General features: G+C 34.4%; 2 protein-coding genes across 8 annotated transcripts in view; both read left to right on the forward strand.

The window, feature by feature from the left end:
* The window catches only part of LOC117124123 (nesprin-1-like), a 45,589-nt gene extending 40,505 nt beyond the window's left edge, over positions 1–5,084 (forward strand). The window contains exons 53-57 of the mRNA XM_033270254.1: positions 2,841–2,959; positions 3,443–3,650; positions 4,229–4,432; positions 4,556–4,678; positions 4,851–5,084. Of these exons, the coding sequence (XP_033126145.1) occupies positions 2,841–2,959; positions 3,443–3,650; positions 4,229–4,432; positions 4,556–4,678; positions 4,851–5,084 (888 nt within the window). The remainder of the gene's footprint in view (positions 1–2,840; positions 2,960–3,442; positions 3,651–4,228; positions 4,433–4,555; positions 4,679–4,850) is intronic.
* A 2,368-nt stretch (positions 5,085–7,452) lies between these two features.
* The window catches only part of LOC117124131 (nesprin-1-like), a 104,887-nt gene continuing 85,350 nt past the window's right edge, over positions 7,453–26,989 (forward strand). For all 7 annotated transcript variants that reach the window (XR_004447936.1, XM_033270265.1, XM_033270268.1 and 4 more), the window contains exons 1-25: positions 7,453–7,579; positions 8,002–8,144; positions 8,838–9,024; positions 9,464–9,769; positions 11,434–11,760; positions 11,855–12,178; positions 12,548–12,868; positions 13,331–13,657; positions 13,896–14,041; positions 14,730–14,916; positions 15,250–15,555; positions 15,794–16,120; positions 16,322–16,645; positions 16,737–17,057; positions 17,158–17,484; positions 18,042–18,187; positions 18,349–18,535; positions 18,777–19,082; positions 19,642–19,968; positions 20,524–20,847; positions 21,991–22,311; positions 22,759–23,085; positions 23,990–24,135; positions 25,460–25,646; positions 26,636–26,944. Coding sequence is in view for 6 of the 7 variants with exons in the window: in XM_033270265.1 (XP_033126156.1) it covers positions 8,047–8,144; positions 8,838–9,024; positions 9,464–9,769; positions 11,434–11,760; positions 11,855–12,178; positions 12,548–12,868; positions 13,331–13,657; positions 13,896–14,041; positions 14,730–14,916; positions 15,250–15,555; positions 15,794–16,120; positions 16,322–16,645; positions 16,737–17,057; positions 17,158–17,484; positions 18,042–18,187; positions 18,349–18,535; positions 18,777–19,082; positions 19,642–19,968; positions 20,524–20,847; positions 21,991–22,311; positions 22,759–23,085; positions 23,990–24,135; positions 25,460–25,646; positions 26,636–26,944 (6,408 nt within the window). In the remaining variant the exon portion in view is untranslated. The remainder of the gene's footprint in view (positions 7,580–8,001; positions 8,145–8,837; positions 9,025–9,463; positions 9,770–11,433; positions 11,761–11,854; positions 12,179–12,547; positions 12,869–13,330; positions 13,658–13,895; positions 14,042–14,729; positions 14,917–15,249; positions 15,556–15,793; positions 16,121–16,321; positions 16,646–16,736; positions 17,058–17,157; positions 17,485–18,041; positions 18,188–18,348; positions 18,536–18,776; positions 19,083–19,641; positions 19,969–20,523; positions 20,848–21,990; positions 22,312–22,758; positions 23,086–23,989; positions 24,136–25,459; positions 25,647–26,635; positions 26,945–26,989) is intronic.

Raw genomic sequence — 26,989 nt, forward strand, 5'->3', positions numbered from 1 at the left:
TATATATACAGTATTATATGTAATATTCTCATATCTATATTTACATTAATAAGGTGTCATCATATATTGGTTTAATGTAATGTTATAATATTAAAACAGAATACCACTATGAAACTCAATGTAATTGCAATCAACACAGTACCAACAAAGATTTGACCGTGGCCGAAGCTGTCAAATGTAGTACGCACACTGGTGTGGGCACGCTTAGTACAGTAAATAAAAACTTATCCAACAAACAAACAGAGCAATTCGTTAGGGACATGTTGTTTGAGGTAGACAAACAGAGCTGGATAATGATAAGTACAAACTTATTCACTGCTATGCTGCTTCTCTATAAACCATCATTTATGTTATATTTAATTATCAAATGCTGTAACAATTAATCTTCCACTTATGGGACATTTAACAAGTACTTACCTTCAGAAAATATAAAACTTTTTGTAGCATGACGTTTGTAAATCATTGAAAACTGATTTTTAGATTTTTTGATCTGTGACGTGAAAGTTGATAACATTGTTTTTTTTTTCAATGAACAATGCAAATGTTTTAAGGTTTTACCTTTAATTTCAAAATTTGATATCTATGTCACAGTGTTTAAAACCCAACAGACTACAATGCATTGTTTTGAAGTTCCAGGGGCTTCTGTTGATTTGGGATCTTAATCCTGAAACAATGTAAAATTGATTTGTGCTAAGCTTATGCTGTAAGATATAAGGTCTATTGTTTAATAATTCATCAACAGTCGTTTATATGCTGTTTGATATCAAGGATATAGACTTACAATTCTCATCTCATACAGGATATATCTTCCATGATAAGAGATGGTATTTTTTATATGTTAATGATTTTATATACGTTCTTTCATAAAACGAAGAATGTATCGAAACAAGTAACATTAAAATTCCTTTTATTTATTTTATTAGTTTATATAAGGAGTACACATAGTCGTACTGCAGAATTTTTTTTCTTAAAAACCACAATATTATAACCCTGGTTACTGAATCAATATTATTTTATATAAGGAGTACACATAGTAGTATTGCAGAAATTTTTTTTCGTATGAACCACAATATTATAACTCTGGCTACTGAATCAATATTATTTTATATAAGAAGTACACACATAGTTTTTTTTTTTTTTTTTTAAAATAAAAACCACATTCTATGCCACAACCTTTCACCAGGTATAAATTTATACTCTTGGGTGAAGCAAGACAAACATAGATTTAAAGTGCCTTGTTCAAGGACACAAGTGAGGGATTTCAATTTTAAAAACTTAAACCGCAACTGTTACCAATGGTGCAAAACACACTGTTGAATTCAAAATTGAAGTGCGGCTTTAATAGTATTGATTTGTAAATGAACAGAAAATATTTCACTAAATACATTATTGCTGCTGGCCACTTAAGAGACATTATTATTGACAATAAGAAACATTTTAGGCAATTTGCATTTAGAAAAATGTATATATTATTTTTGTTTGTTTTATTGCGAAAGTTAAGGGCATGTGGACATTAAGGGGTCTATTTCGTGAATACTTACCTGGATAACCGACTAATTGCCATTGTTCCCAAAACGGAACACCCCTTCGAAAAAATGGAACAGTCCGACCCAAGGCGCCACGTGCGAACCGTCTCCCTAACAAATGTCCTCATTCCCTTTTCGACGTCCGTTGAAAGTGAACCTCCTTTAGGGTGCTAAATCATAGAGTAGTACCACGTGTTTGTGTTCGCTACTGCGATAAGGATTTTCAGCCTTGGGTTTACAGTACATTGCAACTCCAGCTCATAGACGTGACTGCAAGTGTATGCCTTCCATATGCGTTGAGGTATCCTCCAAGGATATATGTATATAACGTCAACCTCAATCTCTTGAGTTTTTCCTCTAACTCTCTCCACTTTATACACCGCCACCCATCCCCTTATAATTCACTGAATAAAAAAATTAAAGTTTATATTTTGACTGTAAGCTACTGTATGTGTGTATACACATGAAACCTATGTTTAAACTTTCTCCTGCCAGCTAAAGGCCCATTCAGTTGTATATGTTTTGAGAAGAAAGTGAGATGGAATGAAGATTGAAGCACCGTTGATTTAATGCAGAATGTATATTATATGCCTGTCAAGCTCGACAACCTAATGCATATTTGATTCTTACATTACATTGCCTTAGTATCCAAGATAATGCATTATAAGCACCAGCTTGAATCAACATGAAATGTAAATAGAATCTTTATTATGATGTAAAAACAGTCTTTATAGTATATATTTCCCAGTGGTATTTATACAATTATTGCAAATCAAACACTTCATGTTAGTTCCTTTTGATTGGCAAATTCCACAGAAACACTTGACATGGTGCAGATTGCCCTAGTTGTACAGAGAATTAATATATTAATATATATTTAAAAAACCAAAATTGAATCTCCAGTGGCCTATTTCTATGTTGGTATTGTAACATAAACATGAAAAAAAAAGCGGACCAAGAAAGTAATAGTTAATCTAACCCTAAAGACATGCTAATCCAACTCCTTGAACTAAGCATGGTTGGCCGTTCTCCAAGGAGCTCATCTACCCTTTGTTAAGCTATTTTTTTTATTGCTGCTGGGTGACCAGACAAGTATCTGTATGTACCAAGGCAAGTGGTTTAATGTTCATTATCATCATTTTTATTAAACAGCAAATGTGTTAGCCCACGACCATGCTTTAATTTTCCAACTTTTTGAAGTTTATGGAAAATAATTGAGCATAAACATGAATTTGAATTAATTATTTAATTATATGACATTTTAAAATTAAATGTTAATTTTGGTTTTTCATTTATCTTTTTTTTTTAATACAGAAATTAGGCAGTGATATATCCAGACAGCTTCCAAGCCTTGTAAGCTTAGAGTCTGCAACCAATGAGATATCACCAAAGTTAAAGCCACAGGAAGCCACAGCCATCAAAGAACATCTCAAGTAAGTCTGAAGTTTTAATTTTCTTTGGCTAAACTGGTAATAGCCACTGCGTATGCACTGATACACGTGAAGATCCTTTCAGATCTTTGCTTCCAAGTTCAATTTAAATCGCTGCTCTTCTTGTGCTCCAGCTACAGAGTTGAAATATAAGTTATGGCAGTGTACCACAATTAGTAATTTAGATGTTTGGAATTAACCTACAATGCAGAAGTTCAAGAGAAAAATATTGTAAACTTCTTCTGGTTTCAATTAAGTTACTGTCACAAAGGCAGGGGTTATAAAATTGGATCATAAATTATTGAAAATGCTGACCATGTGGAAGTAGATACTTCAAATTATGGTTACTTTCATCACCTTTGACCCAACGAATGTTATCAACATCACTGTTCCTTTCATTAACATTTAATACTGTAATTGTAAATATATTAGTGTACTGTATGATAATTTTCATTTTATTGTATCATTTTTTTTATATAATAACAGAGCAGAGAGTGGGAAATGGTCAAAGCATGATGAGATGGCTAAACAGCAGACCGCAACACTTGAAGTGCTCTTGATAGACTACAAAAGCTTCATAGAGAAAGCTCAGTTCTGCTTAGGCTGGCTTAAAGACGTTGAAAGACAAGTTGCAAGCCCAGCAACTATTAGCCCTAAGGTTACTGAAGTGGAGTCTGCTGTACAGAGACACAAGGTTAGTATAAACATCATACAACAAAACATTTTAGTGGCTCCTATAATGCTAGAAAGGTGGGGCAAGCGATAACAAACACAGTTACAATTTTAATCGATACCCATTCATATACAGAGTATCAACATTTTACAAGAATTTCAAAATCAAGCAGAAAAACAAATAAAATTTATACATATTAACTAACTTATGATTCAGGCTTAGTAAATCACTGACCATAATAAATTTACTAACTTCTGATTCAGAAGTTTTGTAGTACTTACCTGGATAATCCGAATATTGGCAATTTTCGAAAAAAAATAAATGGAATCCTCTGCCTATTATGGTGTATGTAATTGATATGCATTACCTAAGAATGATAATAATAGGACAAGAATATATACCGTGCCTTTTGCTTAATCATCCTATTTTGAATAATAAGTAATTTCTGGAACTGTCAATGAACTGGTCATAAAACAAGACATGTAAAAATTCAGAATTGTTTATATCTTTCGCTAGTGATTTGTAGAGTACTAAGGTTTAAATTTTTTCAATCTAACATCTGATTATTCATCGATAACTTTGGTCTAAACACTTTGTAGGACTTATGCAATGAAATTGAAAGCAAACGAGCCCTAATGCAAAGTCTGAGGGAAAGAGGTGACAACATGGTAAAAGGATTGAGTCAAGGTGAGAAGGCTAATGTTCAGAGACACATCCTACAGATCTCCAGTCATCTGGATATGGTTCAAAGACTTGCTGCCAAGAAGTCGGAGAAGCTTGATGCCTGCTTACGTCAAAGAAAAGTAAGAACACTTTCAAGTGGATTTAGTCTTACAGTTGTTTCTTCTCAAACTATGTGTCATTGTGTTGGTCATGTTGTTTTTGTTGTCTTTAGAACTTAACTTACTTATAAATTCATTTGATAGGAATTTTGGCAGAGATATAATGACTGCTACCAACAACTTCAGGAGGAATCAAAATCCATCTCAGATATGATCCCTCCCAAAGTGATTGTGGAGGAAATTATCAAACAAATCTTTGAAGCAAAGGTAAGTTAAGAGGAGCATAACTGTACACTCATTACCTCAACAATAATGGAATCATCTGACCTAGGTGTATATATTGCAACAGTGTTATGCGATAGGCCTCAATGTATTAATTTGTATTGTTATGTTTATGATTTAATATTAATTTAACTTTTTAAATATCAATAATCTCAAGGTTGTTGATGAGAATTTGAAGGGACTACATGAGGAGATTATAAATGTTTGTAGCGATGGTGGCGCTATAATCCAAGACTGCAAGGATGTCGACAAACAAGAACTGCAGCAGCAGTTAAAAGGTGAGCGCAAACAATGGAACTACAGCAGATTATTTAAACAGTTCTCCTCTAGATGTTCTTGCCCAACTGCTTCTGTTTTATCATGCTCAAATAGTTACATCTGGTTTTTGTGATGTATGAACAGGGGTTTATTTATGAATTTGAGTAGCAGGAGAAATTTGAAAGTAACAGGAGAGCAAATTGAAATAGGCCGGGGTATAGGGGGCCGCCTAGGCCCCCATCGGGGTCCAGGGGGTGAAGCGCCATTGCGCTCCAGGGTATTAGAGTTTTTTAAGCCCATTTGATGGCATTTCTCTACATCATTTTTTTTAAACAGTTTTCAGAATCAACTAATGAGCTGTAAAAAAGTTGATATTTTTACATATACTGTATCTTCATACATAGGCCTAGCCTAAATAGATACTGTAAAAACCAGAAACTTTCGCGAATTGATAATTTCGGCCGTTTTCGCGACATTAGACTTTCGCGAATCTCAAAAAGCCTAAATTTAATTCATGAGAGGAATATCATACAATAGCTGAAAATATCGTATCGTGAGTTTAGGCCTAGGTTAGATAGGCCTACAGCCACTGTGTAGGCTATATCTAGGCCTTGGCAGGCTTAGGCGCCATATAAGCCTGCAGCCTACCCCAGCTCAGTTGCTAGGACCAGGACTTAGCTGGCTATCCCAGGCACAGATAAGAAAGAGACAAGTTTACACACATACACTACTCACTCATATGATATTCTTAATTTTGTATGGTATTCAAGCATCCTACAAAATGAACAATGTTTATCAATGTTTTATTAACGAATTATTTTCCTGTAGGCCTAATATCGATTCAAACACATTGATTGATGATGATTGAACATCGTGGTATGTTATATGGTACGGAAATTAGTTTCCCATTTGAACTTCTTAGTATACACTGCACAGTGGTTGCACATGTGCAATCACATGCAGTGATGATCACAACCTCATTGATTAGTATACTTACTGAGTAGGTTAGAATAGGCCTAGAATTTACGAATTTTTCGAGTTCAACATCGGAATTTAAGGTCAGAATATTGATTCAATAATTGAAATAGGTTCTTTTTCAAGTTTATAAACATTTAATAAAATCCACCAAAATAAATTAAAAATACAATTTTTATAATGATGAAGTTGTTTACTTTTCACAAATATGTTGAAATTTGTGGGGATTCACCATTTAGGCCTATGCGCCCTAGATCTGCGTTGAAGAAAACATCTAAGAAGAGCAAAAAATAGTTCTAAAATTTACGCAAATATCGAAAAGGAATGGATACCACATTGGAAAAAAATGTCTCATGTGATGTCGTGAATTGAGACGATTTTGGCTTGCTTTGCCGTTTTAATCATTGTAGGCCTACTATCTATAACTCTGAAATTGTGAGTGTAAACAGCATTCAATATAGTTGGTTCGCCTTGCTACCTCCGCCACCGAGTGTAAACGAATTTGAGCCAGTGTTGGTTTTTTTTTTATTCTTTATCATTTCCGAAATATCTATGTCATCACAAAGAGGGCTAGTAAAATAAAAATAAAATGAAAATAAAAGTTTCATAGTCATACACAAATTAATTTAAAAATGACATCTGTTTTTTTCTTCTCCGCGGTAAGAAAACCCGGAAGCCCAATGTACGGAAAAAGAGTTTGGGCGATGTATATCGTCATCACCTGAGCAGGTGGTGAAGGAGAAATTTCTATTATCTTATTGGCTAACATGTGATTTGGAGGCGTGGCTTCTTTGATGGCTCACCCAGGCGCGACTGCCGAACTTTGAACTTTAACTTTGTTTACGCCGTGAGTTCATGAAAGTCAAACATGGAGTCTGAGGATTGGTAGACATTTTAACGAACTTTCAACAGAAAGGAACATCGAAATTAGTGCATACTATTGCAAATTAACTTCGTGTAGGTAAATAAGGTTCTTTACAGGCCTGTTGTGCTATTTGTAATTGGTAGTTTTTGTATTAATTTTTGTACAGCATTGATTGAAGTAGCCGGCGAAAACATCGTAGTAGCCGATCGAATGCGCCGGCCGCCGGCTCTTAAATAAACCCCTGTATGAACATGGAAAAATTTGTAGTAAACCATTAAATATATGTGCTTTTGTGACATTTCGATCCGTTATCCATGGATATTCTACAATTACTGGTACCGTACCTGTATATAATGATTTACTTACAAGAATTTTGTCATGTTTATGCCTTTGTTATCATATTGATGATTTTATATAACAGTCTACTATGCAAAATGGACTCACTAATGATAACAATGTTCTTTAATATTTAATACAGTTTAATACATGTGTAGTATAGTATCTGTCTCTTATACACATCTAGATGTGTATAAGAGACAGGGGTTTACAGTACATTGCAACTCCAGCTCATAGACGTGACTGCAAGTGTATGCCTTCCATATGCGTTGAGGTATCCTCCAAGGATATATGTATATAACGTCAACCTCAATCTCTTCCATTGCAAGGAATTCGAACAACATTCCAACCACCTTGTTGATTGGCTAGATGTCAATGAACCAATAATTTCAAAGGAGATCAACCTAAAATGTCCATTGGAATCAATACAGCAACAACTTGCTCAAGCCGAGGTATGATTAAAATGTCTATATCATTGGGATAAACCGTTTTAAAATAGAACAGGCCACCACAAGCAAACCTTTTCTCAAACAATAATCCTCATCCCCTATTTGACGTTATGGGAATAAGGAGCATCCTTGTGCTGTGTGAAGCTTTTTTTATACAGTACAGTGTACTGACGGAACATTTTTTTTATTATTATTAAAATTATTAGTATTACTATTATTAAATATATAGAGGTCGCTCTTTAATTTTTGAGCCCCCTAAACCACCACAACAATGGGTTTGGAAGCACCCCAAAAAAAAAAATCCTCATTGCTTTAAGTTCGTATTCATTTACCTTATTAGCATTTTGTCATATTTCATCCAAATGAATAATCCCAATTTAACTTTTTTTTGTATATGTTATATGATATTTTAAATATTTTATTAGGATATTTGTGTTGAAGCACAAACTGAGAGAAAGTGCGTGGATGCAATGACAGAAACTGCTAGCTTGATGAATGGCGTGATGGATGACACATCGCAAGAGATACTGAGCAACAAACTTGCAAGACTTCAAGAAAGATATGAGAGGTAAAGATTCCACAATGCTATGCATGAATATGATAATTGGAGCCATATTGTATCTTAATCATCATCATCTTCATCATCTTGTTCTCATCAATATCATTATCATAACATCATCGTATTATTTTCATGAAAAAAACTTCATCATTATCATCATCTTCCATTATCATCACCATCCTCATCATGATCACCAGCAGAATCTTATCATAATAATCATCTTTATCAATATCATCATCCTCATCAATATCATCATCCTCATCTTCATTTACACCACACTCTTCACTAATTTATGCCTTAATTTTTAGTCTTAAGCAGGATGATTTGTGTTTTTATCAATTCCAGTTTCTGTTTTCTTTTGTCTGATCTATATTCCTTTTGGTATTCTTGTTGGTTGTTTTTCAGTATGGTTTTATTTTTTTTTTTTGCTAAGACATTTCTATACTTGGTAATCTTAACATGTGTATGTTCCAAATTGCTTTATTACTTCAATTCAATTGTTTTGTGATTTTATGTATATATATTCCCTTTACAGCATACAATAGGCATCTATACTTTGCTTGAGTGTCGACCTAGAAAGTGTATAGCTTGGTAATGGTTATACTTTATAGACAAGAACAGAACAGGAACACCAAACAAAATCATTAGTTTAGAAACATTAGCATGGATATATTTTGAATTTAACAAACTTTAATCTTTCAGTGTTGCAACAGAAGCAAATGAAAAAGTACAGAAGTTGCAGTCAGTAATTAAACAGAGACAAGCCTTCGAGAGTCAGATTGCCAAGTGTGAAAGCATGCTTGATGACCTGACAAAGCTAACTGAAGAATTCAAAGAACCCTTTTCACACACAGTTGAATTTGTACAGGATAAACTTCAGAAGTGCTTGGTAAGAAATTATCCTTCTCATAATATTTGTTCCCATATTGGTTATTTTATGTCAATTGTATTTGGACTAATTTTCCTTTGGGCACTTGCATATATGTTATATTAATAAAATGATGAATTAATGAATTGCAATAGTAAGCAATTTTTGCACAATTTAAGATGGCAAAGTGATATTAATGGGTCAAATGATGACATGGTTATTGACTTCTAATACAAAATATTAACATATGTGTATTATAACTATTGACTAATGAATACAAATCATATGTAAAACATTTTAATATCCTATAATAGACAGATTCTAAAGTGTTTCATGTTTACTTACCTGGATAAACCGACTAATTGCATTATTCCCTTAATCCCGAACACTAACTAAAAATGATAAGACAGTCCGTACCAATGCACATGGTTCAATTAATATTTAAAATTTTATTTACTAGAATGTAAGAGCCAAATTAACAGCTAGTCAGCCACCAGTAGAAGCATTACGACACAGGAGTGACTTCATGTACAAAGCCGGTCAAGTTGACTACACGCATAAGGTGTCAAACGTCAATCATGTGTACTCAGAACTGGTCAACATGACTGACCATTACAAGAAGAACTTAGAAGATGCTGTAACTACACGTGAAGACTCTCAGAAGTTTATCAGCGAACTACAGTTTTGTCTGGAGCACTGTTATAGTGACATGGTAGAACTAGATCAACCAGGCATTGTGGCTGAACAGAAACTTGAGAAGTGCATGGTAATTAAAATCATGTAACATTTTTACACACAAATTGTGTGGTCTATTTAGTGAAGACTTACCTGGATAAACCGATATATGCCAGATTCCTAATGGAACTTACCTGCAAAAAATAATTGAATGGTCTAACCCAGGCATTTATAACTCATCTGCGTTTTACGTAGCCAGAAAGAATCTTACCTTGTGTAGAGAGAAACAATAAACCACATGCTTTCGTTGTTGTTTAAGGCTTTTGTAGCAGGATGTCTTCCCGGAGGTGTTCTTGCTCAGTTTGTGGTGGGCCTAGGCCTACCCCTAAAGTGGATCGTCACTTGGAGTGCCCCTTGTGCCGATCGTGTGCCAGGGGTCACAGTGTGAGGTTTGCCTACTCTGCCCCAACACAAATTTCGCCATGCCCAGGCCTTGCTTCGATTCTCCCTGAGGAATTGTTACGTTTTGTGAATGAGCAAGTTGATCGTGCATATGCTGCATGTGAAGGTCAGATGGCTCCCCAGGTGCCTCCTGTTTCCCTTTCTGCTGGGCCGGTGCCCCTCAGGCTAATCTGGTCCCACCTATTCCTGTTTTGAGGGCGGCCCTTCATGTTTCGGTCACGGTCACTTCTGATTTGTGTGTTCTCTAAAATATCTAATCTAACTTCCATAAATTATTTTTTGTGTAGAAAATCCAATGGATCTCACTATTTTTAAAATTTCAGTGAAATATACAATAATTTTATTGAGATATTATAACACAGAACAAATGAATTTCCTCATTCCCTTTTCGACGTTGTTCGAAGTTGGATACACCCAGCCTTTGAAATTACTTGCAGTCTTTTCAAGCTATCTTATTTTGCCTTGGATTTATTTTCAACTTGCAAGATATCCTTTGTTTGTTGTAGTCTCGATCGACATGTCCGCTCGCAAGTCAGTTGATTTGTGTAGTCTATTTAGTGAAGACTTACCTGGATAAACCGATATATGCCAGATTCCTAATGGAACTTACCTGCAAAAAATAATTGAATGGTCTAACCCAGGCATTTATAACTCATCTGCGTTTTACGTAGCCAGAAAGAATCTTACCTTGTGTAGAGAGAAACAATAAACCACATGCTTTCGTTGTTGTTTAAGGCTTTTGTAGCAGGATGTCTTCCCGGAGGTGTTCTTGCTCAGTTTGTGGTGGGCCTAGGCCTACCCCTAAAGTGGATCGTCACTTGGAGTGCCCCTTGTGCCGATCGTGTGCCAGGGGTCACAGTGTGAGGTTTGCCTACTCTGGCCCAACACAAATTTCGCCATGCCCAGGCCTTGCTTCGATTCTCCCTGAGGAATTGTTACGTTTTGTGAATGAGCAAGTTGATCGTGCATATGCTGCATGTGAAGGTCAGATGGCTCCCTAGGCGCCTCCTGTTTCCCTTTCTGCTGGGCCGGTGCCCCTCAGGCTAATCTGGTCCCACCTATTCCTGTTTTGAGGGCGGCCCTTCATGTTTCGGTCACGGTCACTTGTGATTTGTGTGTTCTCTAAAATATCTAATCTAACTTCCATAAATTATTTTTTGTGTAGAAAATCCAATGGATCTCACTATTTTTAAAATTTCAGTGAAATATACAATAATTTTATTGAGATATTATAACACAGAACAAATGAATTTAATTATAAGTCTGTTTGAACACCTATTTTCTTCTTTTTAGTCTTTGCTATCTGAGTTGACGTCCAAAGAACCAGTACTAGAGAACCTTGAAGCCAAAGCTGCTCAGATTATAAAACAAGGAGATGAAAGTGACAGAAAGGCCATGGAATCAATCATTGGTAGACTTACTGCTAACATCACGGACACCAAGAATAACCTTCAGCAAAGAGCTGATAGCCTAGCAGATGCTATCAACCGGAAGGATACATTAGATATGGATATTAAAGCAGCCTTGAGGCGGATGATGGATACAGCTGTAGGCCTCACCAAGGAAGAACCAATGGCACTTGCAGTGGATGCTGCTGAAGAGACTCTCAAGAAATTCAAGGTATGGCATGATATACAGCAGTTAAAATATATTTATTTTTGTAATACAAATTTAAAGTGCATCTCTATTACTTACCATGTGGTTTTCTTCTTAGGGTAAACTTCCAGGGTTAGAAGAAGAGCTAGCAAAAGCAACTGACTTGGTAGCAGATGTAAAGAAGAGCTACAGCGACTTCAGTGAGCCAATGCCCCCACAGCTAGTTCACAAATTAGATCAAATTGGGAACCTAAATAGTAAGGTGGCACAGGCCTTGAATGCAAAGCTGAAGAAACAGGAAGATGGTGTGGAATGTAGAAGAGTCTTCCAGGATGAACTGAAGCAGCTCAAAGATTGGCTAGTGGAAGCAGAGAAGGCCCTCAATGAAGCTAAGAAAGGAGCTAATTTTAGTGATCTAGGTAGTCAAATCCATGACCATGAGGTAATAGTCATCATATGAAATAGGTTATTTTCCCTTTGGACACACCACTAGACCCGACCTTATTTTTTATCATTCATTAATTCTTTTAATGTTAAAACTTCTTCATCTCAATTATGTGATGCCCTCAGCTTTGAAAATGTACTACTGCAGTCAACTACTGTATCAATGAAACAGCGCCACTGTTCTAGTTCCCTCTTTTTCCACTTATTTGTTTGTTGTTTTTTTTGTGTTAGTTTATAAAGCGCTTGTCAGTTGTTGTAATAAATATTTAGATTGCTGAAATACCTCACTATACCTCACCTTAACCATTAGGTGAATTCTACTTCATCTAAATAAGGATAGAGTGAATTGTGATCTTGTTTCCTTTAGGAATTCTTTAAGAAGGAACCGGACATTCAGGATATGATGGATGATGTGGTGGAATTGGCTGCAAGAATTTCATCATCATTACCAAATGAAGACAACATAAATATGAAAGATGAGTTGAAAAATGTGAACATTCGATTAAATGATGTGTCTGATACAGCTGGCACAGTGTCAGAGCAACTAAATGGCTGTCAAAATGACTGGGATAAGTTCTGTAATCAAATCCAAGATATTGAGTCAGAGTTGTTGGCTATTGGAGAACGTGCTGTTTATATTAATCCAGCAACTGAAGAAATTGCAAAAGAAAACCAACTGCTTAACAAGGTATTTGCCATTTATTCTCATTTTTAGAGTGTAACAATGACATGGTGGTATAAGACGGTTTCCTTCCAGTGTCCTATGTTCAATTTTTGGCTAGATTATTCTTAACTGAAAAGATCTCCTCTCAAGCTTTCGAAAAAGATGTTGGTTTTCTTTATAGAACTTGTCTAAAAATGAGAGGAATTGACTCTCATGGTCTCAAGTAAGATAGATGTCATGGATTGAGACACACCTATACAGTTAGTCCAGTAATTCCATAATGTGTAAGAGAAACTGTTCTGCAAAGTGAAATTTGGCATTTGTCAGTTTACCTTGGTAATTTTCTCACTCATATACAATCAGAATCTCTCCAGATTGTTTATATTTTTTAAAAAGATGGGATTTGAAAACAAATTGTTGTGTTTGCTGTTATATTATCTGGAAAAAAATCGTTGGTGGTAATATTTGTAATTTTACTTACTTAAGGAGCTCTGTGACCAGATTGAAGCAGTTGATGTTTGTTTGCAAGACTTAAAAAAGATGGCAGACAACCTTGAAAAAGATGCAAATGATGATGGTTGCCAAGCAATCCATGATTCCATCGAGCCACTAGTCACACATTTCAATACAGTCAAAGATGAACAAGAGGAGCGCAGACTGAATTTGAAAGCCATTGCTGACAAATGGAAAAAGTATAATGATTGTTTGAAGGAAGCCAATGAAGTTATAGATAATGCCACAAACTATATGCCGGAGGAGTTAACATTTGGTGTACCAACAGAAGAGCTTATACAGCAACTGCAGAATTCAAAAGTAATTATTCATTTTGAGATAAATATTTATTAAACATTCTTATCCTTAACATGTAAATATGTAAAAAATATTTTTGTTCTTTATTTTTCCAAAATAACACATTTTGTTTTGATTTGTCAACTTATAAACTTTTATTTATTTTTTAATTGCAATTTTTTTCGTTATTCCTTTGTGCTTACCTGTATGGTTAAAAAGAAAAGTTTTAATGGAGATATTTGTTATTTCAATTGATTGATAGGCTGCTAATATGAAACTTGAGGAGGGAAGGCCATTGATGGAGAACCTACAAGAAGCAGCTCAACAGCTTTGTGAACAAGTACAGGATTTGGAGTGCATACAACCAGTTGAAAAGGCTTGTAAGGCTGCAGAACAAACATCACAAAGGTAATCCTTTGTTTTTTGCCAGGTTTAGAAGTTGCGAATCTATAGCAGTACTAAATTTGTGCCAGATATTTCAATAGATAAAATCTCTGTGTGTGCTGAATTGTTGAAATCTATTGGCACCCCCTGTTCAATTCCCATCTCTGCTCTCCATGTATTTCAGCTGGAAGACTTAATGCAAGTTACAATAGCGCACTGTCTTTTGTTTAAGCTGTTGGTCTCCTGTGCACCATCATCCATGTGCATATTAAAGTATGCAGTACACAAAAAAAAATAGTTCTGTCCAATCATCAGCAGAAGGACCCACTGGAAATAACTCTTCTTCATACTTTTGTGGGTTATCCTTAGTGTTTACACTGAATAAATCTATCAATTCATCCATTGAAATATTAAAGATGTAGTTCTGCCAAAAGTAATTAACTTGAAAATTGTATTAAAAATAAATCTACAGTAAATGACAGATAACAGACTAAGAAAATGTATTTACTACCTAGCTTTTGTTCACACAGGTGGAAAAACAATAAATTCTGTATTTTTTGGTATGCTAGAAGAACTACATTAAATTGTGGCCACCAATTAACCAGAACTTTTGTGTTTTTTAAAATAAGCAATTCAAAGTTTTATTATAATTTAACAGGTTTTCCTCATTTTGTGATTAGCAGTATGTCTTCAATCTTCATGTATATTTTAGGATGTTGGATGCAACACAGAAGCAGATGGCAGAACTTCAGACTGCTCTAGAAGATCGGCATAGCTATGAGGAAGAGATTGATGCCTGTGACCATGCTTTGGATGAACTGGAGTCTCTTTTACACAGTATTGACCTCCCATGTAGTTACACTGTAGAAGATGCCCAAATGCAGCTGAGCCAACATCAGGTAGATAAAAAAAATGTCATGGTCACATTTCCTAGAAAGAGGAAAAGCAATAATAATAATAAGAAAAAAACAAACAAACAAGCAAAAAACAGTTGGAGAACATTCATAAAATGCTTGCACTTAAATTCATGAGAATTTTTAATTTGTCTTTGAATATAGCATGTAAAGGAACCTATTCACTGTATTTCCTAATGATTTGGATACTCGGTAACCATTAATATAACGTAGAGTTGACAGATAACAGTTTAAAACATCATTTAATTTTTTTACTGATATATATCTTTTCCGTTTAAAAATACAAATTAATTTGAATAAAAAATGTTGACTTAACAGGACTTGAAAGACAGAATTGGTGCCTATGAACCAGTCATTGATATTCTGAAACAGAAGCAAGCTGCCATGCATGAGAAAGGCCAGATTGACCATGCTGAGGATGTAGAGAAGCTGGAAGCCCTCCACAATACTCTACTTGACAAGTTAGAGGACAAGTGCACTCAGCTTGAAGAAGCTGTGGCTGTCAGAGAAAAGTTCCATGATGGAATTGAAAAACTAAAGAACTTTGTAAAGAAGAGTGAAAATGAAGTAGAAGGATGGGAAGAACCAGGAACCATTGCGGAGGAAAAGTTGGACAGTTGTAATGTAGGTTATTTTAAATATTTATTTTGTTTAATAATGTTAACAAATAATATTATTATGTTTTACCCAAACTTCATTACACCTGATGAAGATGAATTCTACTGTCAGCATACAGTAAATATCATCAACTATTTAAGATTCTGCCTGATTTTTTTTTAAGTAATCAAAAAAATGTCAGAGATTTCTGCAGTGAAATACTGTACTTTTTTGCAATTGTCTTTTTTCTGATAATCTTTACCAGGCTCTGGTTACTGAGCTGCAATGCAAGGAAGACTTGATTGCTGAATTAAACAGTTTACGTGGAGAGATTGCTGAGCTTGGGGAGCCGGAGGATACACAAGCCCTTGATAAACTGATGAGTAAAGTCACCGATGACATCTCCAAGTTGGAGGACATACTGCGCAAGGATAAAGATGAGTTTGTTGCTGGTGTGCAGAAGAAGGATGAGTTGGGAAAGGTGATAGAAGAAATGACAGAGTGGATGGAAGAAACAGTTGCTAACTTCCAACGTGATGTTCCTATTGGAATGACTGCAGCCAGTGCTGGAGTTTCATTGGAGCAACACAAGGTTTGAATTCTTCATATTGAAAACAATTTGTAAAAGTCTATATGATGGGGATGATGATGATGACGGTGACGATGATTATGACGATGACAATGATCAGATGATAGTCTGTCTCTTATACACATCTAGATGTGTATAAGAGACAGTATATATACATACACACAAAGGCAAAAAATTATACATATGTTTATTACATTTTTATAGAGCAAACAACCAGAGATCCAAGAACAGATTAAAATTGCCAAACAACTTGTAATTGATACAAGACAAAAATATGAAGAGTTAAGAGAACCAGTTCCACCAGCACTTGATGAAAAACTCAACCAAATAAGTTCAGACTGCACCAGACTAATATCAGCAGTAGAGCAAAAAGGAGAGATGTATGAAAAGGCATTGAGCTTGCGGGAAGAATTTGAAGAAATATTAGAGTCATTGGAAGAACAGCTTGAAAGAGGAGAGCGAGTTCTTAGCTCTGAAATTGAAGGCATTAATTTCTCTAACATTGATGCACAGATTCAAGATCACAAGGTATGTTTGAACTCAGGCAGATTCACTAGGGTGTAATTTTAAGACACTTATTCCAAAAAATGGCATATAACATGCTGCTATACTTTTTTAGGATGCTTTTGATGATGAAACATCTTACCTGGAAAAGATTGAGACGCTGGATGAACTAGCAGAGAACATCTCACCATCTCTACAGCCTGATGAGTATATTTCCTTAAAAGAGAAAATGACAACACTGAACCAACGGCTCTCTGAGGACCTGGCACTTGCAAGAGAGAATGACAGAACATTGGAGGAGAGTCGTGGTGCATGGCAGGATTTCGTAAGCAATACTGATGAGGTTCAAGCAGCATTAGCAACTCTCGAACAAAGGGCAAATTATGCAGTTCCTAATTCACTGCAGGTTGCTCAAGAGAATGTACTATTAAACAAGGTATGTCAGGACTTCATATTCCTAATATTTTATTCAAGTTCAAAAAAATATATGTTACTTGAATGATATGATAATAATAATATGTATAAATATATTTCAGAGCATTGAAAAGGAGGTGTGGTTGCAGAGCATGGCCATGAGACAACTTGAGAACCAGTGCCAAGCCCTTATGCAACTTGGCAGTGATCCTGGACAAGCCACAGTTGAAACTAAAATTCAACCAATCAAAGACCAACTGGAGATGCTCAAGTCTGATTGTGCTACAGAGACCCCACAACTGCAAGACGTGGTTGACAAATGGCAGGACTACCAAGATGCATTGCAAGATGTCAATGATGTCATTATTGATTCTGTGCAGTTTGTCCCAGTATCAGTGCCACTTAATCTGCCAACAGAAGACATCAATCAACAGCTTAATAATGCTCAGGTAAATAATTAACACAACAATCATACATCATCATTTTCATTAAATCAAAGTGTGAACCTTTCCTTCCATCCATATTGTTTTGGATTAGAAATGAAAGAATGTTAACATTTATTAAACCAAGGTTCTTTATATTTGTACTATTTTTAAAATTATATGTAATGTTAAAATTTTGGTTATTAACATAAGATAAGATAAAATAACATTTATTGTCCAATAAAACAACTGGAAATTGTTTATTTATATTAAATTAAATTGTTTATTGGTAATATTTCATGATACATGTGCAAAAATCATGGATTAATCTTTTGATCTGTGATTTATTTATTTACTTGAAACGTTTGACAGAAACAGGGCATCATTTAGAGAAACAAACAACTACTCTACAGCTTTTACATGGGACGCAGGTGGAAAGCCATGATCGCCAATGTCACTAGTAATGGCACCTGAATAAGAATTAAAATTTTTATTTCATTTTTGAGGTTTTTCTTGATACTTGGGTGTCAATTTATTTCTAATTAATTGCAATGTTCTTACATTGCTTTTGTTTATTTTACAAGGTTGCAAGTGAGATCTTAGCCGAGGGAGAGAATAAGCTTTTAAAGTTGCAAGAGGCTACAAAAGCATTGGTTGAATGCATTGGCGATGAAGATATCAGTGAACCAACAACTAAAGATCTTGAAAATATTTCTGAAAAATACCAAAGGTAATTTAAACTTTTTGTGTTTATTGAATTTCAAATTTAGAGAAGAATTTGTTGGTAAGATCTTTCAAAATCTTTATTTTTTCAGCCAAATTTAGAAATTTTATTTTTTGTTTTTAAAATTGATTTGAGTAATTTTAACCTTGAAACGATTAATTGTTCAGAGTATCAGATGCCGCAAAAGAACAAGTGGAAAGACTGGCTGATGCAATCCAAGAACGAGCAGACTATGAGACACAAATTGATGCTTGTAAAAATGACCTGTGCAATCTGGAGAAATTACATGAGAACCTGAATAAGCCAATTGGCTTTAATATTACTGATGCGGAGGAGTCACTTAGAGAATGCCGGGTAAGTTTTAGACACTGAAGAAGAACAGTGCTCTTGCGTCAAAATGTCCAGGATAAATATGAATTATATTGACATTATGACAATATAGTGCATATTGTGCCTTGTAGATCAAATAAAATGTATTTCAATGATCACACAAATTTTTGTTTCTGAAACCTTCAAGGAGAAAACATGTATAAGATGATATAAAATAAAATGAGATGTAGTTAATCTTTAACATTTATATATAACTTCTATTTAGGATTTGCAGTCCCAGTTAGCTCTTCAACTTCCACTGTTAGAACAACTAAAAGAAAAGAAAGACGAGATGACCAGTAAAGGGCAGATAGATCATGCAGAGAAAGTGCAGGAGCAAATTGACTTACTTGACAGTCTGATAAAAACCTGTGATCAAAAGTGTGAAAAACTTGAAGGTGCTCTAGCTGACAGGATGGCCTTCCATGAAGACTTGTTGTCTGTTCAGGGGCAGATGCATCATTGTCAATCTGAGCTAAAAGAAATGCAAGAAGCTGGAGCCTCACCAGAAGATCAACTAAACAAAAGTCAGGTTAGTGTTTCTGTTTACTTCTTAACTTCTTGGATAACCTAAGAATTTTATTAGACTAGGCAACTGCTCCACTGACATAGTACCAACAAGTCTTTTTTGTGAATACATACCTGGATAACCGAATAATTGTTAAAAATTTGCCCATACCTGTACCACATGACGATGCCGATGCCAATGCACAAAATATTGGTGTGGTGTACAGCAGTGCTCTAAATAATGCAATCTTCCTCATTTTCTTTTCTGATTTGTGTATTCAAATATAATGTCAGTAGGTTGATGTAGTCTATTTTGTGAATAATTACCTGGATAAACCAACTAATTGTCTTGTTCCTGAAATGGAACACCCATTCGATTAGGCATATGGATGTAGTATAAAATAATATTTGTAAATAGTAAGCAGGTCCATAAAAGAATAGAGTTTTATACTCCTTCCCCATCTACCATCTCCTAATTATTTTTATATTGAAGGGGAGTGAATGAAGATATATGAAATTATGAAACTAATCTGGATTATTTTGTTTGTTGTGGAAATAAAATAGTTTATGTTTGTGCAATTTAGGAATTTAAAGAAATTCTGAAAGAGTTGCAGCCAAAGATAGAGCAACTAGAGGCAAACGGTCAGCTGCTTGCCATTGAAGGTATCAGCAGAGATCAATCAATGTTGTCAGCAACAATGAAAACTCTCAAAGAGGACTTAGATGTCACACTTCAAGATCTTGAGCAAGAAGAGGCAAATATCAAAGACAAGGTTTTGGAAAAAGAGAAACTGACTGCTGAGGTTGGAGACATGCTGGCATGGCTGGAAGGGATCAAAGACACCATGCTTGCAGAGGATCCCATTGGAATTGATGTCCAACAAGCTGAGGAGTTGTTGCAGATTCACCAGGTATATAATTGAAACTTACAGATCCATCTATTACTTTTATTGTCTTATTAAAAAGAATAACAGGTAAAATAATAGTTATATTTATATAGCAAATATCTACTAGTTGTTTATTTTATATGAACAATATTCAGTAAGAGAGAACCATGTAGTTATTGCTAATTATTTTGCTACTTAAGATTTTATATTACAAGTAACAAAATAAATGGAATCTTAACAAAAATAATGATTAATTAACCATTAACATTGTTCGAGATTATTTTACTCAATGCAGAAATTACCTGTATAGACTGCTTCATTAATAATATACCATGTGCCAATTTACTTCCTGGGTGGACAGAAGCAAAGGTAAATGGACACAAACTGGAGGTCAAACTCCTGATTGTAAGCCCAAAAGCTTACCACACACTAAAGTAAACTCTAGAGGGAGTGATGTGGTATTACTATGCCAACTAACCAATAGAGTTATAAAAAGATAAAGTGACTTGATTATGCCAAGTATCTTTTAATTTTATTTCTTTGCTCTTGTTAAAATTCATTTTTTTTTTTTTATTATAGTCGGAAATACCAGATGTTGAAAATATGTTACAGAGGGCTCAAGCTATCATCATCACCACACACACAAAGTTTGCCAGGCTTGGAGATCAAGTCCCAGATGAGATACAAGAACAGCTTGCCGAGATTGATAACTTACATTCGCAAGTTCTTCAGGCAGCTAAGCAGAAGGAAGAAAGTCTGGAGTATGCTGCTAGGATCAGGGAAGAGTTTAATCAGAGGTCAGAAGAGATTGAAGACTGGATAGCTGAGGCTAAGAAATTAATTGAAGAAGAAAATCAAGGCATTGATTTTGGAATAGTTAAGAACCAGATGCAGAAACATCAGGTATGTGAAACAGACGTGCTTGTAAAAGATAAATTGATCAGTTGAGAGATGGGGGTAGTGTGTGTCTAAAGTCAAACTACAGCTGGTCCCTCACTGCCCCCAATGGTTGACGGCCAGCGTGATTTTATGGAGTATGCAACTCCACGATGCACATGCAATGGATCATTTTTAATGCCAATCTGTTCAGACTGCGACCGACAATCAGCAGGGAGTGGAGTTGGGTTCGTCGACCTACAGTCATACAAAGCATTGATGCCGGGCTTAAAACTTTAAAATAAAAGCTTAACTCACAATGCTGATTGGTTATAAAGTGGTTCACACTATGTTTTAAGTGCACTATGGTCCCATCTTAGACTTGATATTTGATTGACAGTTCTATGCTTTAGCTGACTGATCCATGGCTAGCTCAATGCTGATTTTTTTTAATTGTTTACTGTAATAAATACCACTGCTTCGCATTTAATATATTGCTTTAATTCAAAAGATAAAAAATGCATTCTTCAGAATAAAAAGATTTAATGAATTGTGGAATAGCCTTTTAAAATTACACTGTCTGCAGTTCAGGATCTTCATGAAAAAATTTAACTCCTTATCTTACAAGTATTAATTGACTTATAAGCCTCCAATGAGACAAAGATTGAAAAAATTCTGTTTATTCCATTCTACAAGCTTTTTACAACAAAATTCTTAAATTATTAACAAAAAATATTTAGGATGTATGTAAACAGCAGACCAATGCCATTGTTTGTACATTTGTAAATTAGCCAAAAAAAAGTCCAGAGAAACCTAATAAATTGAAATACAGTATAAACAATGTACAGTGGCCTCCTTTCTGAAGTAAAGACATAAAATGTATGTGCATGTTACTTCCGACGCGTGTTCACACGATACCTACCCATGGTATAATGTTCTTTTTACTTGAAAGCTAGTTCAAAGCTTAGAAGTAACCATACAAATTTTCCGAAAGTAATAATCCCAACTTTTGTTGTCTCTCAATGATGATTTTGCACACAAATTCTTAAAATTGTAAACAATTATGAAAACATTGTCTGATTGTGCCTACAGAGTTTGTATTAAAATTTTTAAATTTTATCTTTGTGTAATGTGATTGTGTTGTAAGAAATCATTTTTATTAATTTAAAGGACTTTTTTGATGAGCTGCCAAACTATGAAACCAAAATGGAAGACTTGTCTCAGCTTGGCGGGAATATTGCCAATAGTCTGCCAGCAGACGACAAAGCTGCAATGATAGCCCAGCTTCAGAGGTTATCATCAGGTCTGAAAGAAGTATCAACGGCATCAGCAGAATGTGAAGAGATGTTAGAGAAGGGCATCGGCGATTGGGAGACTTTCAAAGACAGAGTGGAAGAGCTTGAAAAGAAAGTTAATGTCCTCGAAAAAAAAGATAAAATGGCAACACCTTCAACTATTGATATTGCAAAAGAAAACCAACTACTGAATCAGGTAAAATATAGATTTCTTTCCAAAAGGTAGCCATATGCTCCCATTGGTCTATTCAAATAATAAATTGATACCTTAGGCAAAATATAATAGTTGTTCAACAATAACATATTATAATAATTATTATTATTATTATTATTATTATTATTATTATTATTATTATTATTAATTTTTGTTTGTTCATGTGATTCATTAATTTTGTTTGCTTTAATCCATGGTTAGATAGGCTCACACCCATGCCTATTTATTCAAATTATTAGATTACTGACATCCCATTGTCCTGACTGAGATCAGAATTAACTTCAAAATTTTCCCTGTACCTTCAACTTCTTCCAAATTCAAGCCTAATTTTTTATTGTTCTCTGCCATCCAGGTTACATGACCAAACCATCTTAAATCATGCAGTAATATATTTAATTGAATTTATTTTTTAATTTATCAAATTTTCAGAATATAGCTAAGGACTTGCAGACCTTACAACCAGAATTTGTATCGCTTGAGGAAGAAGCTATGAACCTTGACAATAAAGCTAATGACCAGGGAAAGAAGACAGTTGCACTCCAGATAAAACCTCTCGAAGAAGGCATCTTAGACCTGAGACAGCATCTTAAGAAAGAAGAACTTCAGTTGCAAGATATGCTACAGAAGTGGAATGACTATCATGAATCTATGCAAGCAGTTGAAGCTGTTATAGCTGATGCAAACCAGTTTATACCGGATAATCTATCCCATGATGCTCCATATGATGCCTTGCTTCAACATTTGGACAATGCTACGGTAGTTACTTTCATTTAAAAAAAAAAATTTTCTGTTCAATGTTTTAATAATCTTTTGTAACTTACAATTTATACTTTACATAATCTTGGTTCTTATTTTATCAGATGTTTAAAAAAATTAATTAAAATTCAAAAATTAATTAAAATCAAAAATATTTTGCAAAATACGTATTAAAATATTGAACAAATACCAAATGGTTTTGTATGTCTATTTTTTAAATACTTACCTGGATAAACAAACCAATTGCCACTTGTTCCTTTAAGAACACCCACGACAAAAATAGAATCGTCCAATTGTCCCAGCATGTGATTGCGCCCACACCCAAGCGTTGTCCTCATTTCTGATTTGTGTAGTCTATTTCGTGAATACTTACCTGGATAACCGATTAAACACCCCTTCAAAAAAAATAGAACAGTCCGACCCAGGGTGCCACGTACAAACCGCCTCCCTAACAATCGTCCTCACTCCCTATTCGACTGTGTTTGACATTAGAGCTCCCCTTTGTGACTAATAAAGTATTATAGCCATGTGCTTTTTTATCGAGAAATTGTGTTATTTTCTTGGAAGAAGATTAGAAGAAAAAGCTTTGATTTATATATTTTATTTCTTGGATTACGAATTTGTGTTGATTTCAAGAATTTAATGACATATCCTTTGTTTTAGCTTTTGATTTAGTAGTCTGTACACTGTGTATTTTGTAGCACTTTCCACAATATGAATCTCTGGTCATCGATCTCCTAGCCCAAGATTGCAGAATGCAATATATGAACAAAATTTAATGTATTTCATTGAGGTATAAAAGTGTACATGTATACGAAAAAAAAGGACTGATTATGATGATATCAGAGGCATTGAATTCTAGTTTAAACACAACCCTTTTATATTCATTTATTTTTTCTTCTAGTTGGCCAATGAAAAGTTGTTTACTGGAGAACCTAAGCTTGTTCATCACAAGAATGCAACAGATGATCTCATTGATCAGATCAAATCTGCAAAGAGCTCTCATCCAATCAAAGATGACTTCCAAAAGCTACAGGAAACATATCATAGGTATGTATAGATTAATTAGAAGCAGCCATACATTAGTTAATAACTCATTTAATTGAGCTGATGTTTAACATCCTGTTCCTAAAATTAAAATTAAAGTGAAACCAAGTTCAAAATGAGTTTCTTTTATGTGCAGTCATTTATCTAAATTGCATCATACCTTCCTGTATGACTGGCAACAGTATTAATGCACTGTATACTGTATATCTAATATGTACTTGTTACTGCTGCATGTAATAAACATTTTGTTTTTTCAAATGGTATATGATTATTCATTATTGTTTATTATTATTATTATTATTATTGTTATGAATGATTAAGAAAATAACTTTTGATGATAATGTTTTAAAATGAAAATTAATTATAAAATCTGCCTATTCTGCAAATATATGTCATTTTTTGTTCTGTGACCATCATCAACTTTTGTAAGGTTTACAGTATGTATTATATGATTCTAACAATGTTGTTAAATTATTAGTATTATTTTTATTGTTTTTGTTGTCATTTCCATTATTATCATTTTTCCATTGTTAATAATATATACTATTATTATTGATATAATATTATAGTATTATATTAATATAATTAGAAATATATTCTGTTGAATTATTGGAAAAATGTTCATTTTTATGTTATTATTAACAATAGTTTACTAATATTATTGATGAAATATTTATTATATTAATATTATAATTATAGAAATATATTCTGTTGCATTATAAGAAAAATATTTTTAAAGTACTAAGAATATAATCTTAAGCTTGTTTTCACTCTTACGCTGCAGAGATGCAGTCTGAGAGCCAGACTAGGTATGACACTGAGGTGTCATTGATAGTAAAACATGGTTATAAACCTCACTGTGTTTGTCTGTATCTTTAGCTGTAACTGCATATTTTAATGTTGATTGTTTTATCAGGATTCTTTGTTTTATAAGGATACATTGTAAAGATAAAGATATTTAAACAAAAATAGACTTTCATATATTAATATAATTAACGTGTAATGGTAACACAGGGTTGTAACTGTAGAAAAATAAGGGTAGGTGATAGATATTTTAAGGTGGGTGGGTGATTTACATTTACATTGGTAAACTCTAAATAATATGAGTGGATTTTAAGAATGGAAAAGTGAGTTAATAAGTGTGGGTGGAGGGCCATGAAATTAGCTTTAGACTGGATGAAAAACTTAAAGGCTGGGTGGCCCTGCGCATTCTCCCTCCATAACTAAATCCCTGGTAACCCCGGTAATTGCTTCTTTTTGTTGACAATTTCTTTTAATGAAATCGCAACATTTCCTAGTAAATCATTTCATGTCCTCTCCTTTGAAGGCTTCAGAAATCTGCTTCCGAAAAACAGGCAATAATCAGCATTGAACTGGAGGAAAGAAGCAATGTGATGGAAATGCTCAGTGAAATTGAAGAGGGGTTGTGTGAATATAATGTAACAGCTTCAACCTTCAATGATAGTATTGGCCCAGCATTGGATGATGTTGACAATAAGCTGGAACACTCTAGGGTAAGAATTCGTTCCGTTTATCCAATTTCATTTTGTTGTTATCATAATTGAAAATTTGTACTACTATAGCTCCTTGGGTATAAGCCCACCCCCAGCTTTATGCCCAATTTTATGTACCAACCTTTCCTTGGGCAAAAGCCCAGTATATGACTTTTTTTTCAAATATTCTCAGAAAAAAAGTACAAATATTAGCTTTGAATTAGGCATACAGTGCTGAAAAATGATGATTAAAAGGCAATCCTCCAATTCACCCCAAAAAATTGGCCCAATTTTGTGTTCAAGGGGAGTGGGCTTATACATGAGAACTACAGTAATATAGTCTGTGTTCGTGTATTATAATGTTGATGTGCAACATTTATCCACGGCCATGCTCCGTTATATAAACAAATTTCTTTCCGCCCTGCTAATTTTTTCCCAATCTCGAAAACTACTTGTTCCATGAGTTAAATTAAACACAGCTGAGCGTTGTTTTCTTCTTTTCTTCTAAAACTATTTAATTCCCTTCCTCAAAAATTCTGTATTATTTCTGAAATTGTTGTAAGTCAACCTTAATTCTTTTTTTTCAATTAATTCAACTTCTTTTATAACTTCTGTTAGAAGTACTGTTTTTAGGTTTAATAGACCCTACAAAAATGTTGAGATATATTATATCGATGTTAGTAATTATTTGCCTATCAAAATTAAAAACAGGAATATATGCCATGCTTGACAAGAAATGTTGAAATAAGCTCATTAAGAATGAACAAATAAGAGAATGAATTTAAAATAAGAGAATTTTTAGGAAAGCCTAAAACATGTGGCCATTATTTACAGTCAGTTTACCTACATTTTTTAGTATAATTGTATATTTTTGTAGGGTTCTGAAGGTCCTTAAGTATTGTCATTAAAGCCACTAATTAAGCCTTTTTCAAGGCTTTATTAGTGAGGCCTGTGGCAATTTGTCTAATTTTCTCTTCCATGTGGCTTATGTTACGCCTCGGATTTCACAGGAGATTCAAGAAGGAATCAGCAAAAAGTCTGCGGAACTAGATCGCATTGAAAGTGGCCAGGAGAGGAAGTACGTGGCCTATCACAGTGATCCACCGGCGGAGATTATCGCAGAGATTTGCAGACTAAGATGTTTGGTAAATGATGTTAGCCAACAACTGCAAGAGAATGAAGAGGAGCTTGATAGTGCAAATGAATTGAGAAGAAGCTTCCATGATCAAATAGAGCAGTTAGAAGATCAGATGAATGCCACTGCAGAAAGAATGCAGGAACCAATTGAAGCTGTCCCTGACGGCATCTTGTCTCAAGAGGTACAATCCATAACTCTCTACAAGTTTTTTTTATTGATGTTACAG

This window comes from Anneissia japonica, unplaced genomic scaffold, assembly GCF_011630105.1.
Source record: "Anneissia japonica isolate Jap-2015-1 unplaced genomic scaffold, ASM1163010v1 scaffold3949_len364153_cov177, whole genome shotgun sequence".
NCBI classification, from domain to species: domain Eukaryota; kingdom Metazoa; phylum Echinodermata; class Crinoidea; order Comatulida; family Comatulidae; genus Anneissia; species Anneissia japonica.